Source organism: Phyllostomus discolor, chromosome 8 (genome assembly GCF_004126475.2).
Source record: "Phyllostomus discolor isolate MPI-MPIP mPhyDis1 chromosome 8, mPhyDis1.pri.v3, whole genome shotgun sequence".
Lineage (NCBI taxonomy): Eukaryota > Metazoa > Chordata > Mammalia > Chiroptera > Phyllostomidae > Phyllostomus > Phyllostomus discolor.
The window spans coordinates 43,468,534-43,481,857 of record NC_040910.2 but is presented as its reverse complement, the minus strand read 5'-3'; the positions used below and the strand labels follow the sequence as shown (position 1 = coordinate 43,481,857).

The 13,324-nt window shown below is 54.9% G+C and overlaps 1 protein-coding gene across 5 annotated transcripts in view; it reads left to right on the top strand.

Annotated features, from left to right (window-relative positions):
• The window catches only part of DOCK6 (dedicator of cytokinesis 6), a 40,983-nt gene extending 28,201 nt beyond the window's left edge, over positions 1-12,782 (top strand). For all 5 annotated transcript variants that reach the window (XM_028519252.2, XM_036034360.1, XM_028519251.2 and 2 more), the window contains 22 exons: positions 17-156; positions 243-412; positions 2,491-2,651; positions 2,800-2,982; positions 3,300-3,426; positions 3,758-3,842; positions 3,992-4,088; positions 4,223-4,357; positions 4,677-4,829; positions 4,973-5,131; positions 5,256-5,356; positions 6,282-6,474; positions 6,549-6,692; positions 8,742-8,873; positions 8,968-8,982; positions 10,307-10,432; positions 10,531-10,620; positions 10,937-11,173; positions 11,489-11,632; positions 11,715-11,821; positions 11,990-12,151; positions 12,561-12,782. In XM_028519252.2, coding sequence (XP_028375053.1) covers positions 17-156; positions 243-412; positions 2,491-2,651; positions 2,800-2,982; positions 3,300-3,426; positions 3,758-3,842; positions 3,992-4,088; positions 4,223-4,357; positions 4,677-4,829; positions 4,973-5,131; positions 5,256-5,356; positions 6,282-6,474; positions 6,549-6,692; positions 8,742-8,873; positions 8,968-8,982; positions 10,307-10,432; positions 10,531-10,620; positions 10,937-11,173; positions 11,489-11,632; positions 11,715-11,821; positions 11,990-12,151; positions 12,561-12,603 — 2,904 coding nt within the window. In that variant the 3' untranslated portion in view covers positions 12,604-12,782. The remainder of the gene's footprint in view (positions 1-16; positions 157-242; positions 413-2,490; positions 2,652-2,799; positions 2,983-3,299; positions 3,427-3,757; positions 3,843-3,991; positions 4,089-4,222; positions 4,358-4,676; positions 4,830-4,972; positions 5,132-5,255; positions 5,357-6,281; positions 6,475-6,548; positions 6,693-8,741; positions 8,874-8,967; positions 8,983-10,306; positions 10,433-10,530; positions 10,621-10,936; positions 11,174-11,488; positions 11,633-11,714; positions 11,822-11,989; positions 12,152-12,560) is intronic.
• Positions 12,783-13,324: the final 542 nt, after the last annotated feature.

The following is a 13,324-nucleotide window of genomic DNA, read 5'->3' as shown; positions in this document are numbered from 1 at the left end:
CCTTCACCCTCTACAGAGCTCCACCTTCTCCAGCCAGGCCCCAGACCCCAAGGTGACCAGCATGTTTGAGCTGAGCGGGCCATTCCGACAGCAGCACTTCCTGGCCGGGCTCCTGCTGACAGAACTGGCGCTGGCCCTGGAACCTGAGGCCGAGGGGTGAGCACGGGCCCCGTTTGGCTCCAGTGGATGAGCAGGCTTGGGCACTGTGCTCGCTCTGTCCTGAGTACCTCGCTCCTCCACAGGGCATCCCAGCTGCACAAGAAGGCCATCAGTGCTGTCCACAGCCTGCTGTGTGGCCATGATGTTGATCCCCGTTATGCTGAGGCCACAGTGAAGGCCCGTGTGGCTGAGCTGTACCTGCCACTGCTGTCGCTTGCCCGGGACACACTGCCACGGCTGCATGATTTTGCGGGTCAGTGGGCCAGGGTAGGACGGAGTCATGCAAGCCAGGGGGTTGATGGACGCACAGGGCTCAGGATGGGAAAGGTGGGAGAACACACTTAGGAGTAAAAACACAGCATTGGGGTCCAGAGACTGGGTTCAAGTGCTGGTGCAGAGCCCTGGCAAACTACTAACCTCTCTGAGCCCCAGGTTCCTCACCTCTAAAAATGGGGGTGGTGGGAGCACCAGCTGCTTCCTGTAGTTACATAACAACTTGCGGAGCTTTAGCATGGGGATATTGTCTAGCCTGCCATAAACGACAGATGCTATGACACTCGTTGGCTTCTTCTAAGAGAGGATGTGAGGAGGGAGGGCGGGGAACGTCAGGCCCAGGGCACTCGGAGTCCACCGTGCGCTCACGCACACACTCACTGGCACTACTTGGGGACGTGTGTGCAGCAGTTGGAAGCTCAGACTTCAGTTTGTGGGTTGATTCCCTTTGTCATTTGGAGGAAATTCATGGCCTTTATTTCTTCAATTTTTTTTTTCCTGCTTCATTTTCTTGCTTCTTTCCTTCTGGGACTTCAGTTACATGTATGTTACACCTTCGGTGCTGCCACACAGGCCCGCTGTGCTCTGTTCGGTTTTCCTTCTCTGCCCTCTCTGCTTCCCTTGGGGAACTTCCTGCTCGGCTGTGTCTGAGGTCACTCCTTCCGTCTTCTGCTCTGTCCAGTCTCTTCCTAACCCTGCCCATTGAGTCTGATTTTCGGGTGTTCTATTTTCCAGTAAGAAAATGCATATTTGAATTTTATTTTTGGTAAATTCCAATTCCATGTTGGAATTCTCCACCTTTTTACCCATTTTAGTCTATCTTACCCACTACTTCTTATTTTAAAGTCTTTATTTGCTTTCGGTCTTCCACATGCCTGCTTCTGTGGTCGTCTCTTTTTCTCTTGGATCAATCATAGTTTGCTGCCTCTTCACACGCCTGGCGGCTTTTTATTGTGTTTTGAACACGGCATGTAGAAGACCCACCAGGACCGAGGCGATCTCATTTCCCCTCGGGAGGGTTTCCCTGTCCCTCTCCTGGGCAGAGGAGTTAAGGGCTCTTCACCTCAATCCGGGGAGAAATTGAGCGTGGTCAAGCTGGTCTGGAGCTAGTCAGACCGAGTTGACCTTTCAGTTCAAGAATCTCTAGGGCGAGACCTGTTCCGTGTTTATTGGCTGTTCCTATCCATGGTGAGGCTTTGGGGCGTGGGAGGGGAAGGTGTGGGATGTTCTTTCTAAGGTCCTAGGTTTTTAGAACCAGACCATTTAGGTCAAAATCCTAGCTTTACTATGTCCTACCTGCTGTGTGACCCAGGCAAACAACTTAACCTCTACAGAGAGGTTAACTTCAGCTTCCTTATCTGTAAAGTAGGAGTGGTAAAGGTACTTATCTCACAGGGCTTTTTGAAGGTTAGTTAATATGTATATTGTTTAATCCTCACCTGAGGATATATTCATTAATTCCAGAGAGAGGAGAAGGGAGATAGAGATACAAATGAGAGAGAGAGAGACAGAAAAAAAGAAACATTGATACAAGAGAAACATCAATTGGTTGCCTCTTGAATGTACCCTGACAGGACTGAACCTGCAATCTAGGCATGTGCCCCGACCGGGAATTGAACCCGAAACCTTATGGTGGGCAGGACAATGCTCCAACCAACTGAGCCACGCTGGCCAGGGTGGGAGTTAATATATTTTGAGTTAGAATAGCACCTGAGACATAGGAGATATTGTAACAATAGCGGCAGCATATGTTGTTGTCATCACTGTCATCATCTCTATAGTTACTACTCCTGTGGGCTAGGCCACGTTCCAAGTGTTGAGCATGTAGCAGTGACCAGAATAGGTCTTATAGTTCAAGTCTTTGTGGACACAGTGAACGTACCTGGTTATAAGTATAAGAAGTGAGCTCCAGGAGAAGATAACTGGAGATTCCACCCTGGCCTGGGGGGTGGTATCAGGGAAGGCTTCTATGAGGAGGCAACCTTTGAGCTGAAATTTGAGGTGGAGGGACAACAGTTAAAAGGACTCATTCTTCTCTCCCCCTGCTCTTCCTCCCAGAGGGCCCAGGTCAACGGTCAAGGCTGGCTTCAATGCTCGACTCAGACACAGAAGGGGAAGGGGACATTGGAGGCACCATCAACCCCTCAGTGGCCATGGCCATTGCTGGTGGCCCCCTGGCCCCTGGCTCCCGGGCCAGCATCTCCCAGGGCCCAGCGACTGTGAGTATGGGGCTGGTCTCCTGAGACACCATCCAAACTGGTAATCAGACTTATGCAGTAAGATTCAAATCAGCCATTTCTCATCTTATATGGAAAAAAGGAAAATCGACTGTCTCCTCTGACCACCTTCTTCCCTCTCTGGCCCCAGGGTTCTCGCTCAAGCTATCCCCTCTCTGCCGAGTCCACCCGGACCCTGCTGGTGTGTGTGCTGTGGGTCCTGAAGAATGCAGAGCCAGCCCTCCTGCAGCACTGGGCTGCCGACCTGTCGCTGCCTCAGCTGGGCCGTCTCTTGGACTTGCTGTACCTCTGCCTGGCTGCCTTTGAGTACAAGGTTCGGGGGTGGGCAGGGGCCTGGGGTGTTGGCGGCAGGCTGAGCATGCACACAGGGCTCTCGGTGCCGTGGCCTGGGTGCGCCAGTTCCTGCGGGTGAAGGGGTGGACTGTTTCCGTGCCGAGCCAAAGAGAAGAGGGAGCGCTGTCTTTGTGAATAGAATTTGGAAGGTACGGAGAGCTTGCAGTACGGAGGAGAGCTGGGTCTTCAGGCATAGGGTCCCAGCGGTCAGATAGGGCTGGGAGAGGTGGGACCAGGTTAGCCCAGGTCCCACGGAACAGGGAAGAGTCAACTTGGAACCTGTTCCTTGACCTCCAGGGGAAAAAGGCCTTCGAGCGCATCAATAGCCTCACATTCAAGAAGTCACTAGACATGAAGGCTCGCCTGGAAGAAGCCATCCTGGGCACCATCGGAGCACGACAGGAGATGGTGCGGCGCAGCCGTGGTGAGAGGGAGAGGCGCCCTTGCCCGTCCCCACCAGCTGCTCCTACCCTGTGTCTGAGGGGCCCCGAGGGCCCCCCCCTCCGTCTGTCTGGCTCTTTTTTCCCATAAGTCCATGCATCATCCCCATATGCATAGGTGTCTCTGCCCCCATCTGTTCTCACGTGTCACTCATGCCTAACTGTGTGTGTCCACTCAGTCCACTCAGCAAGCATCTGCACCCCCCAGTGTTCTCACAGGTTACCCTACCTGTGTGTCTTTGTGCCTGTGTACCCCTCAGTCACATGTGTCCTTATGTCTTTGCACATCTGTGAACACACGCCTGTGCATCTCAGAAAGGAGCCCGTTTGGGAACCAGGACAATGTACGGTGGCGGAAGAGCATCACACACTGGAGACAAACCTCGGACCGTGTGGACAAGTGGGTGTGGGCCAGAAGTAAACTCTCCAGGGACAGACCAGTTTCCAGAGAACTGGCTCCTCAGGGGCACCCAAGGGAAGGGGGAGAGCTCAGCCATGGAGTAGGGTCTGGGTTCGAGAAGCTCCCCAATCCTCTCCTTTCCCCTTCAGGACCAAGGATGAAATGGAACATGAGGCCTTGGTGGATGGGAACCTGGCAACTGAGGCAAGCCTGGTAGTTCTGGACACACTGGAGATCATTGTGCAGGTAGGGCTTGGTCCAGCATGTCCCCTACTTCTGACCCCACCCTAGTGCCTTGTGATCTCCAACTCCAGAATCCCTCTCCTTTCCTGATTCCCTAACCAAACCAGTCCCTAACAGCTGGGTTTCTGACCCCGCAGACGGTGATGCTGTCAGAGGCCCGGGAGAGTGTCTTGGGTGCAGTACTGAAGGTCGTGTTATATAGTCTGGGCACTGCCCAGAGTGCCCTCTTCTTGCAGCATGGCCTGGCCACACAGCGGACCCTGGTGTCCAAGGTGAGCACCACTCGGCAGCTATAGCTCCTAGAGTCATAGTGACAGCCCAGTCACAGTACCTACTGTGTGCTCAACAACTCCACGAGGCACACACTCCTTAGCCACAGTTTACAGAGGAGAGAGCTGGGGGGTCAGAGTGGCAAAGTCACTCACCCCGTGTCACACAGCAAGGGCCTGACTCCAGTTTGACTCCAAAGCCTGCCGTGCATGGCCAGCGAAGGCAGAATGGACAGGTGCCTCTGCCCAGGTGCCCACGAGGGACCTTCTGATCCCGCACTCGGAGGGGCTGACTGGCACCTGTCTTGGTCCTGGGGGGCAGTTCCCAGAGCTGCTGTTCGAGGAGGACACGGAGCTGTGTGCCGACCTCTGCCTGAGGCTCCTGAGACACTGCGGCAGCCGCATCAGCACCATTCGCACGCACGCCAGCGCCTCCCTCTACCTCCTCATGCGCCAGAATTTCGAGATTGGCCATGTAAGTAGAGGCGTCCAACCAGGGGTTGGGCTTGATAGATGGAGGGTGGGCAGGGAGAGCGGTGGCGTCAACAGATCAAGCAGGTGTCGGTATAAGGGTCCAAGTGAGGCCAACAGGTGCACTCTCCCTCTCTGCACCTGCAGAACTTTGCCCGTGTGAAGATGCAAGTGACCATGTCACTGTCATCCCTGGTGGGAACGACCCAGAACTTCAGTGAGGAGCACCTGCGACGGTCACTCAAGACCATCCTCACCTATGCCGAGGAGGACGTGGGGCTGAGGGACAGCACTTTCGCCGAGCAGGTGACCCCACTGGGCCTCTGCTCTACCCTCAGCAACCCAGTGGTCTTTAATTTGCCCTACTCAACCCCTGACCCCACCATCTGGGCCCCGTCACTTCTCAATGAGGGCCACTTCCCCATTCCAGGTCCAGGACCTGATGTTCAACCTGCACATGATCCTGACAGACACAGTGAAGATGAAGGAACATCAGGAGGACCCCGAGATGCTCATCGACCTCATGTACAGGTGAGGAGGGCTGGGGCTCCTTCAGCCATTCACACCAAGACAGGTTAGGGGACAGTGAGTAGGTATATGAGGATGTGGGGAGGGAGCAGGTGAGCATACAGGTGATAAGAGGGACAGTAAGGAGGGACAGGGGAAGAGGGGCCAGGAGAGCAGACAGATGAGGGGACAGTCAAGGGCTCATAAATGAGTAGATGAGAGGGGACAGGTGGGAGGGACAGGTGAAGTGCAAACAGTGGGTGAGGGGGTGACCTGTCAGGGGAATAAGTGATCTGGGGAAGGGGGAGGGGGCATTTAATAAGAAACTAGGGAGTGGGAGCACATGGAAGGATGGGCCGGGGTAGGTAGGTGAAATGGTGCGTGTGCAAGAGGATTAGTGAGTAGGGCGTGGCCCAAGGTCCCACAGGTCCAGTACCTGGACGAGCAGAAGTGAGAGAATGATACTTGTGGGGGTAGTGAAAGCAGGACCAGTGAGGATTGGAAGTGAGAGATTGGATAAGTGGGGAGACAGCTAAATAGAGGAAAAGGGGAGAAGATGGACAGGCAAATGGGAAACAGGTGAGAGGTTGGACAGGCAAGGGAATAGGTGAAGGACTGGACAGGTGAGACAGGTAAGGAGATGGACAGGTGGGTTAAGGGGTAAGGGGCTGGGCAGGTGATTTAGGTGAAAGGGTGGAAGGTAGGACAGGTGAGGAAACAGGTAAGAGGATGGATTGGTGAATGGGGTACAGGAGAATGGACAGGTAAGACAGGTGAGGGAGACAGGTGAAGGATGGACAGGTGAGATAGGTGAGGGGATGGATAGGTGAGGAGACAGGTGAAGGGTGGACAGGTGAGGAAGTAGGTGACTGGATAGACAGCTAAGGAGCAGGCAGGGTGGGCAAGGCGAGTCCCTACCCTCCTCAAACCCCCCTCATCTGGGCACCAGGATTGCCCGGGGCTACCAGGGCTCCCCCGACTTGCGGCTGACGTGGCTACAGAACATGGCCGGGAAGCACGCAGAGCTGGGCAACCACGCGGAGGCTGCGCAGTGCATGGTGCACGCGGCCGCGCTGGTGGCTGAGTACCTCGCCCTGCTCGAGGACAGCCGCTACCTGCCCGTGGGCTGTGTTTCCTTCCAGGTGAGTGGTGGGCAAGGGCTGGGCGTGGCACATGTGGGACAGGGACCAGGCTCTGACACTACTTCCCACCCCAGAACATCTCGTCCAATGTGCTGGAGGAGTCTGCCATCTCCGACGACATCCTGTCGCCCGACGAGGAGGGCTTCTGCTCCGGGAAGCACTTCACGGAACTGGGGCTGGTGGGGCTGCTGGAGCAGGCAGCCGCCTACTTCACCTTGGTGAGGCCTGGGGCTGCTGAGAACATAGGGCGTGTCCGGGGTGGCACCACAGGTCCGCTGGTGGCCGGTACCTGCTCCCAGATCCCAAGGGGAAGCTGCTGCCTGGCCTTTTCCAGGGCGGGATTTGCAGAGAAGGAGAGTGGAGACCCTTCAAAGGCCCCCATTGTCTGCCTTTCTCCTTGTTAAAACCCTTGACAGGCAGGCTGGATATTGTAAGTCTTTATCACGTTTAGTTAGTATCAAGTTTTATTCTATTATAGAAAATTCCAAGCACACATAAAAGAAGAAAGTTGTACCCCCACCACTCCCATACCCAGCACTCAGATTTATCAACCACTTGTATTTACCATCTTGTTTTTCTTTTAATAATTTTTTTAGCTTTTATTTATTTAATTTTAGGAAGAAGGAAGGGAGAAAGAGAGGGTGCAAAACATCAGTCAGTTGCCTCTCACACACCCCCAACTGGGGACCCAGCCATAACCCAGGCGTGTTTCCCCACTGGGAGTCGAACCAGCGACCCCTCAGTTTGCAGGCTGGCACTCAGTCCACTGAGCCACACCAGCCAGGGCACATCTTGTTTTATCTCCTCTTTACCTGTAACTATTTTGGGCTGTGTTTTGGGTTTTTTTTTAAGGGGGTGTTGACATCTGAAAAAACAAGATCCCAATATTCACAAATTGATGAGACAATGTGATCGTTCAGCTGGGTTTTATAAGCCCTTGAGAACCAGGGTGTGTGGTCGGGGGCCGGCAAGGTGGACGCCACCCAGGGCTTGTCAAAATACAGAGTCCTGGGCCGCCCAGCCCTCTGGCCCCTGCATTTAACAAGGTCCGAGATTCCTATGCGCACTGGAGTCGGAGAAATTCCCGCACAAGACAAATCTGGTACCACACTGTCATGCCCACAAGGACCTGTGTGGGGGTCCTGCTGGGAAAGCCCCTTTTCCACAACTCTTGTCCCACACAACCAAGTTAACAGGAATTCTAAAATGCCAGTCCTTGAAGCCCTGGCTGGCGTAGCTCAGTGGATTGAGTGCGGGCTATGAACCAAAGTGTCGCAGGTTCGATTCCCAGTCAGGGCACATGTCTGGCTTGCAGGCCATGAGCCCCAGCAACCGTACACTGATGTTTCTCTCTCTCTCTTTCTCCCTCCCTAAAAATAAATAAATAAAATCTTAAAAAAAAATGCCAGTCCATGGTCAGATGTCCCTAAGTATCTAAAAAAAATGTTTTTTACAGCTGGTCGGTTTGAACCGGTTTCCACATAGGACCCAAATGGCTGTGATGGCAGGTCTCTTAAGTCTCCTTTAAACAAAACCAGAAAACAAAAACAAACAGGCCTGGGTTCCCCTCTTTTTGCAATAGGGGTTTTATGCATTTCTTTTTACTTTTTATTTGGTATTTTCAGAGAGAGAGACTGATTTGTTGTCCCACTTATTTACGCATTCACTGGTTGGTTCTTGTCTACGCCCTGATCCGGGATCAAACCCGAGACCTTGGAGTGTCAGGTCGATGCTCTATCCAGTGGAGTGACCCGGCCGGGACCATGTGTTTCCTGATGAGTTGACGCCTGGGCATTTATTTTCTGTTGTTGTAAAGGGGTTTCTCCTCCAGTGTGCTTGTTTGTGTGAAAGCAGTTGTTTCTTTCTGCATTTCACTTGTTGGCGATGGGGACTTTGTTCCCAAAGGCTCCCTGGCCCTGTGGAGCTTCTCCATGTCTAAGGTTCAGCTTCTCTTCTGAGGAATGGGGGGAGACAACCAGCACCTCCTCCCACCAATGAAGGAACGTAGGTGAAGTGCAGATGTACACAGTACCTGGTCCATAGTGAACATGGTAAAGACTGCAGAGGGGCCTGTATAGGCCAAGTGGAAAGGCTAGTGCCCCATCTGGGGTGGGGGGGGTGGGTAGTCAGGATGAACTTCCTGGAGGAGGCGATGTTGGATGGAGCCTTGGAGGGTAGGTAGGAACACAGAAGGGAGGGCTGTTCCAGGAAGGAGAGGACCAGGGAGGGTGTTGGGAATCCTGACATGTTCCCCCTCCCCACCCCAGGGTGGGCTGTATGAGGCAGTGAACGAGGTATACAAGACCTTGATCCCCATCCTGGAAGCCCATCGTGACTATAAGAAGCTGGCAGCTGTGCACGGCAAACTACAGGAGGCCTTCACCAAGATTATGCACCAGGTGCGTCCACGAAGCCCTCCCAGACCATGCCCTTGGCCCTTTGCATCCCCTCCCCAGGCTCTACTGATCTTGACCCTTCTTCTCTACCCCACAGAGCTCTGGCTGGGAGGTAAGTCAGCCTGGTGGCCATCCACTTCTGGGGCTCCCAAGACAGCTAGTCAGCAGCAGTGGCCAGGGACAACCACAAGGGGGCGCTGGAGGTGCACAGCTGCCTGCACAGGGGAGTTGGGGCTCAGTGGGTGATGACAGGCCCCCACCACTTTCCCTTAGACCTCCCCTCCCTGCCCCAGATCTCCAGGGCAGCCTGTGACTCACCCAGCTGGGAGCACTCCAGAGACACCCCTCCCTCCGGCTGGGCCTGCTCAGTCACTGCCTGGGAGGGGGCTCTGACTCCTTCCCTCCGTCTCTGTTTCTCTTTTTCCTGTCTGTCTAGTTGTATCTCTTGGTCTCTTTCCCTCCCTGTCTCCCTGTCTCTGTCTCTCTCCCTGTCTTGATTACTCCCTCTCTGTCTCTCTTGGTCTGTCTCTCCCTATCTCCCCAACTTCCCCGGGATCTCTGCTCCTCGTGGCCATTTATTGCTCCCCCTCTCTCGCCTCTCCCCTACTTAAGTCTATTTTTAGGCATCTCCTAGTTTGGGGAGAATTTTCTGGCCTAAGATGGCAAGCACCCAGAGCTGAGGGCTGGGTGGGGGCCGGGTGGGGCAGGCAGTCCCCCTCCCTCCCCGGGTCTCTGGTCTCTATCCCTGGCGTGGTTCTCTGGGGTAGCATAACCAAGACCCTGGGGGTTTGAGGTCTCTGACCTCTGGCCTCTCCCATGACTTTGTCTCTCTGCCCCCTGCTCCCCACCTCCATCTCCTGGTACCCACCCCTCCTTGGATCTGCCTTGGTGAGTGAACATGGAGTCACCCCTTCCTCTGGTGGGTGGGGGGGCAGGTCCCTCCTTCCAAACTTAGGGCTGGGTTGAGGGGAGGGGAGGGATGCCCTGGAACAAAGGAGGCAAAGCCTATGCCCAAGCATTTGTTGAGCACCTGCTGCATACCTAGCCCTGTAAGCATCGAGGACACAGCTGTGAGCAATACAGCCCCAGGTTCTTATTTCATGTTGGGATCCAGACTCAGAAGAACTGCATGGGGTGAGAAGGAGAAGCAGAAAGTATGGGCTTGAGTTAAATGAAGAGGAAGATTTGGGGGAGTAGGAGACAGAGGCTAGAGAGAGAGAGCAAGGGTGTAAGTAGTTGGCAGTGGTCTAGGTCCATGCCCCAATGTTCAAGAGGTCCCCCCTGCCAGTGCCTGTGATATGATGTTCTTGGGGTCTTCACATCCCCACCCAAAGTTCTCTGGATTCCCTCTGCCCGTGTCCACCTCTTCCATATCTGGGGCATGGGGGCCTCCAGCGGGGCCTCCTGGGCAACAACACCCCTTCCCACAGCCCCAGCGCGTTTTTGGAACGTACTTCCGTGTGGGTTTCTATGGTGCCCGCTTTGGTGACCTGGACGAGCAGGAGTTTGTATACAAGGAGCCATCCATCACGAAGCTGGCTGAGATCTCGCACCGGCTAGAGGCACGTCTGGGCGGTGGGGAGAAGGGTGGGACACAAGGCTGCCCTCGAGTGGAGTGGGGGCTGTACCTGTACAGCCCAGCTCAGCCTCGTGTCCCTAGGAGTTCTACACGGAGAGGTTTGGGGAAGATGTGGTCGAGATTGTCAAAGATTCCAATCCTGTTGACAAGACCAAGCTTGACCCCCAGAAGGTGAGGGCTTCCAACTGTCCCCTGGGGTCCCCAAAATCCTCCAGTCAGGGAGACTTTAAGTAATATTTCTTGGAAATCCTCAAATTCTATTTCTCTGGGAAACTACAAAGCTTATCTCCCTGGTAGACCCCCAAATTCTTAACCTTAGGCAATTCCCCAAACATAAGGAGACCTGGGAATCCCAGAATGGAAACCCCGAGAGCCATGGAGGCCCAAATCCCCTTTCTCCAGGGATGGAGCCTTGCCGGGAGGCTGGCCAGCCCCAGGGGGGTATGCTGGGGCTGTGGGAACCTCATCCCTGAGCCTTGTGCCCCAGGCCTACATCCAGATCACGTATGTGGAGCCACACTTTGACACCTATGAGCTGAAGGACCGGGTGACCTACTTCGACCGCAACTACGGGCTGCGCACCTTCCTGTTCTGCACGCCCTTCACACCCGACGGCCGCGCTCATGGGGAGCTGCATGAGCAACACAAGCGCAAGACATTGCTGAGCACAGATCATGCCTTCCCCTATATCAAGACACGAATCCGCGTGTGCCACCGGGAGGAGGTAAGTAGGGGCCCCGAACCTGGGTTGGGAAAGGTGAGGGGACTCCCAACTCCAACCTCCAGACCCCAGTCTGTAGCCTTATACCTCTACCTTGAGACCCAAGTGATCAAGGGCTGGATCTCAATCAGACCAAAGGCACCAGAGCCAGACAAAGGCAGCCTAGCCAGGCCCTGGCGGACCTGGGCAGGCAGGAACCCCAACACACCATTCATTATACAGCCACTTAGACTGCCCTCCCACACCACCTGCCCTCAGCTGGCTTGGGGCAGGCTGTCTTCAGACCCCAACCAGTGCATGCTGCCCCTGACCCTACAGACTGTGTTGACACCAGTGGAGGTGGCCATCGAGGACATGCAGAAGAAGACACGGGAGCTGGCCTTTGCCACTGAGCAGGACCCACCCGATGCCAAGATGCTGCAGATGGTGCTACAGGGCTCTGTGGGGCCCACTGTGAACCAGGCATGGCCGGGAGGGGATGCAGGCTGCCCAGGGTCCCCCAGGGTCCATGCAGACACCCTCACAAGGCCCTCCCACCCCACAGGGTCCCCTGGAGGTGGCCCAGGTGTTTCTGGCAGAGATCCCGGAAGATCCCAAGCTTTTCAGGCATCACAACAAGCTACGGCTCTGTTTCAAGGACTTCTGCAAGAAGTAGGCCTGACCCTGCCCATTAGAGCCCCTCCAACCCCCATCATGGCTCTTTGCCTACTTTACTCCCCATTCTAGCTCCTGACCCCACCTCATGGACTCCTCTGCCTCTCTGGTATTGCTTTCTCTCCCGAGTGCCAGTCTCTGAGCACCCTGCCATCTGGCCCTCAGGTGCGAGGACGCACTGCGGAAGAACAAGGCCCTGATTGGGCCGGACCAGAAGGAGTACCACCGTGAGCTGGAGCGCAACTACACCCGCCTACGGGAGGCTCTGCAGCCCCTGCTCACCCAGCGCCTGCCCCAGCTGCTGGCACCAACCACAGCCAGCTTCAGGTGCCTGACCTGGGTTCCCCCACACCCAGAGAGGGCAAGAGGAGGCAGTCACGGTTTGGGGGTTGTCGTGCACATCAACATGTGTACTTGGCTTTGCACACAAGGATGTGACTACTTGGACATGTATACAAATGTACTCTGGGTAGCCATTTTGGATCCTGGTGGGTCCGTTCCCAGACATGCAACTTCATCTTTCTGAGCCTCGGTTTCTACATCTGTAAAATGGGTATGATATGACTTTCTGGTGGGGGTTTCAGGAGAGAATCTGAATCCACAGCCAGATCAGAATGGATGTGAAAGAAGCAGGGAAAACTCCAGAAGGAGCTGTGCTGGAGGAGGAGGGAGAGGACTGAGCACTGTGGAGTTTGGGGCCTAGTGTCCATGTTGACCTACCTCATTCCTCCCCCAGGAACTCCTTGAACAGAGCAAGTTTCCGGAAGGCGGACCTCTGAGCTCATGGCCTGAAACCACACCCAGAGGAACCCGCACCCTGGCCTCAGCTCTGTGCCTTTCTGAGAGTCTGTCCGGCCGCCCACTGCGGGTGACCACAATGCACGTGGGGCTGGACCCTCTGTTCCTGTCTGTGCACTGATACTTCTTACCTTTTTTAATTTAAAACTTTTTTTATGAGCAGCCTGTGTGGTGTCGTCCCTGGGGGCTGGGTGCACAGTGTGTCCACACACACTGATCTACAGACACTGAGACCATATTGGGTGCCAGAGACGGAGCAGTGATGACAGACACAAATGCCTGCCCTTGTGGGTGGAGAAGGCAACACAAAATGTCACATATGTACTTGGGGGAAGAGTAACATTTATTATTATTTTTAAAGGAACATTTATTAAACCCTTGCTGAGTGCCCAGCCCTGTACTAAAAGGCTCCCAGAAAGACACTGCTCCATTTATGGGTCTTTTTGCCCAAGGCAACTCCAATAGGCCCCTGCCTCGTCCTTAGTGAGTCTCCTCAGCAGTGGTGTCAGACACTCTTAACCCCATGTTACAGATGGAGTCACTGAGCACTTAAAGGTATGGTAGGGCTGGGGCTGGAGCAAAGTCTGGCTGGCTAGGGAGTCCAGGCCTTCGGCTCGGCCTGTGCAGCCTTGAACTGACCCAGTCCCCTCCCCGCCTCTGCGCCGTCATGCCACTGTGTACCAGGCCTGAGCTGGGCCACTT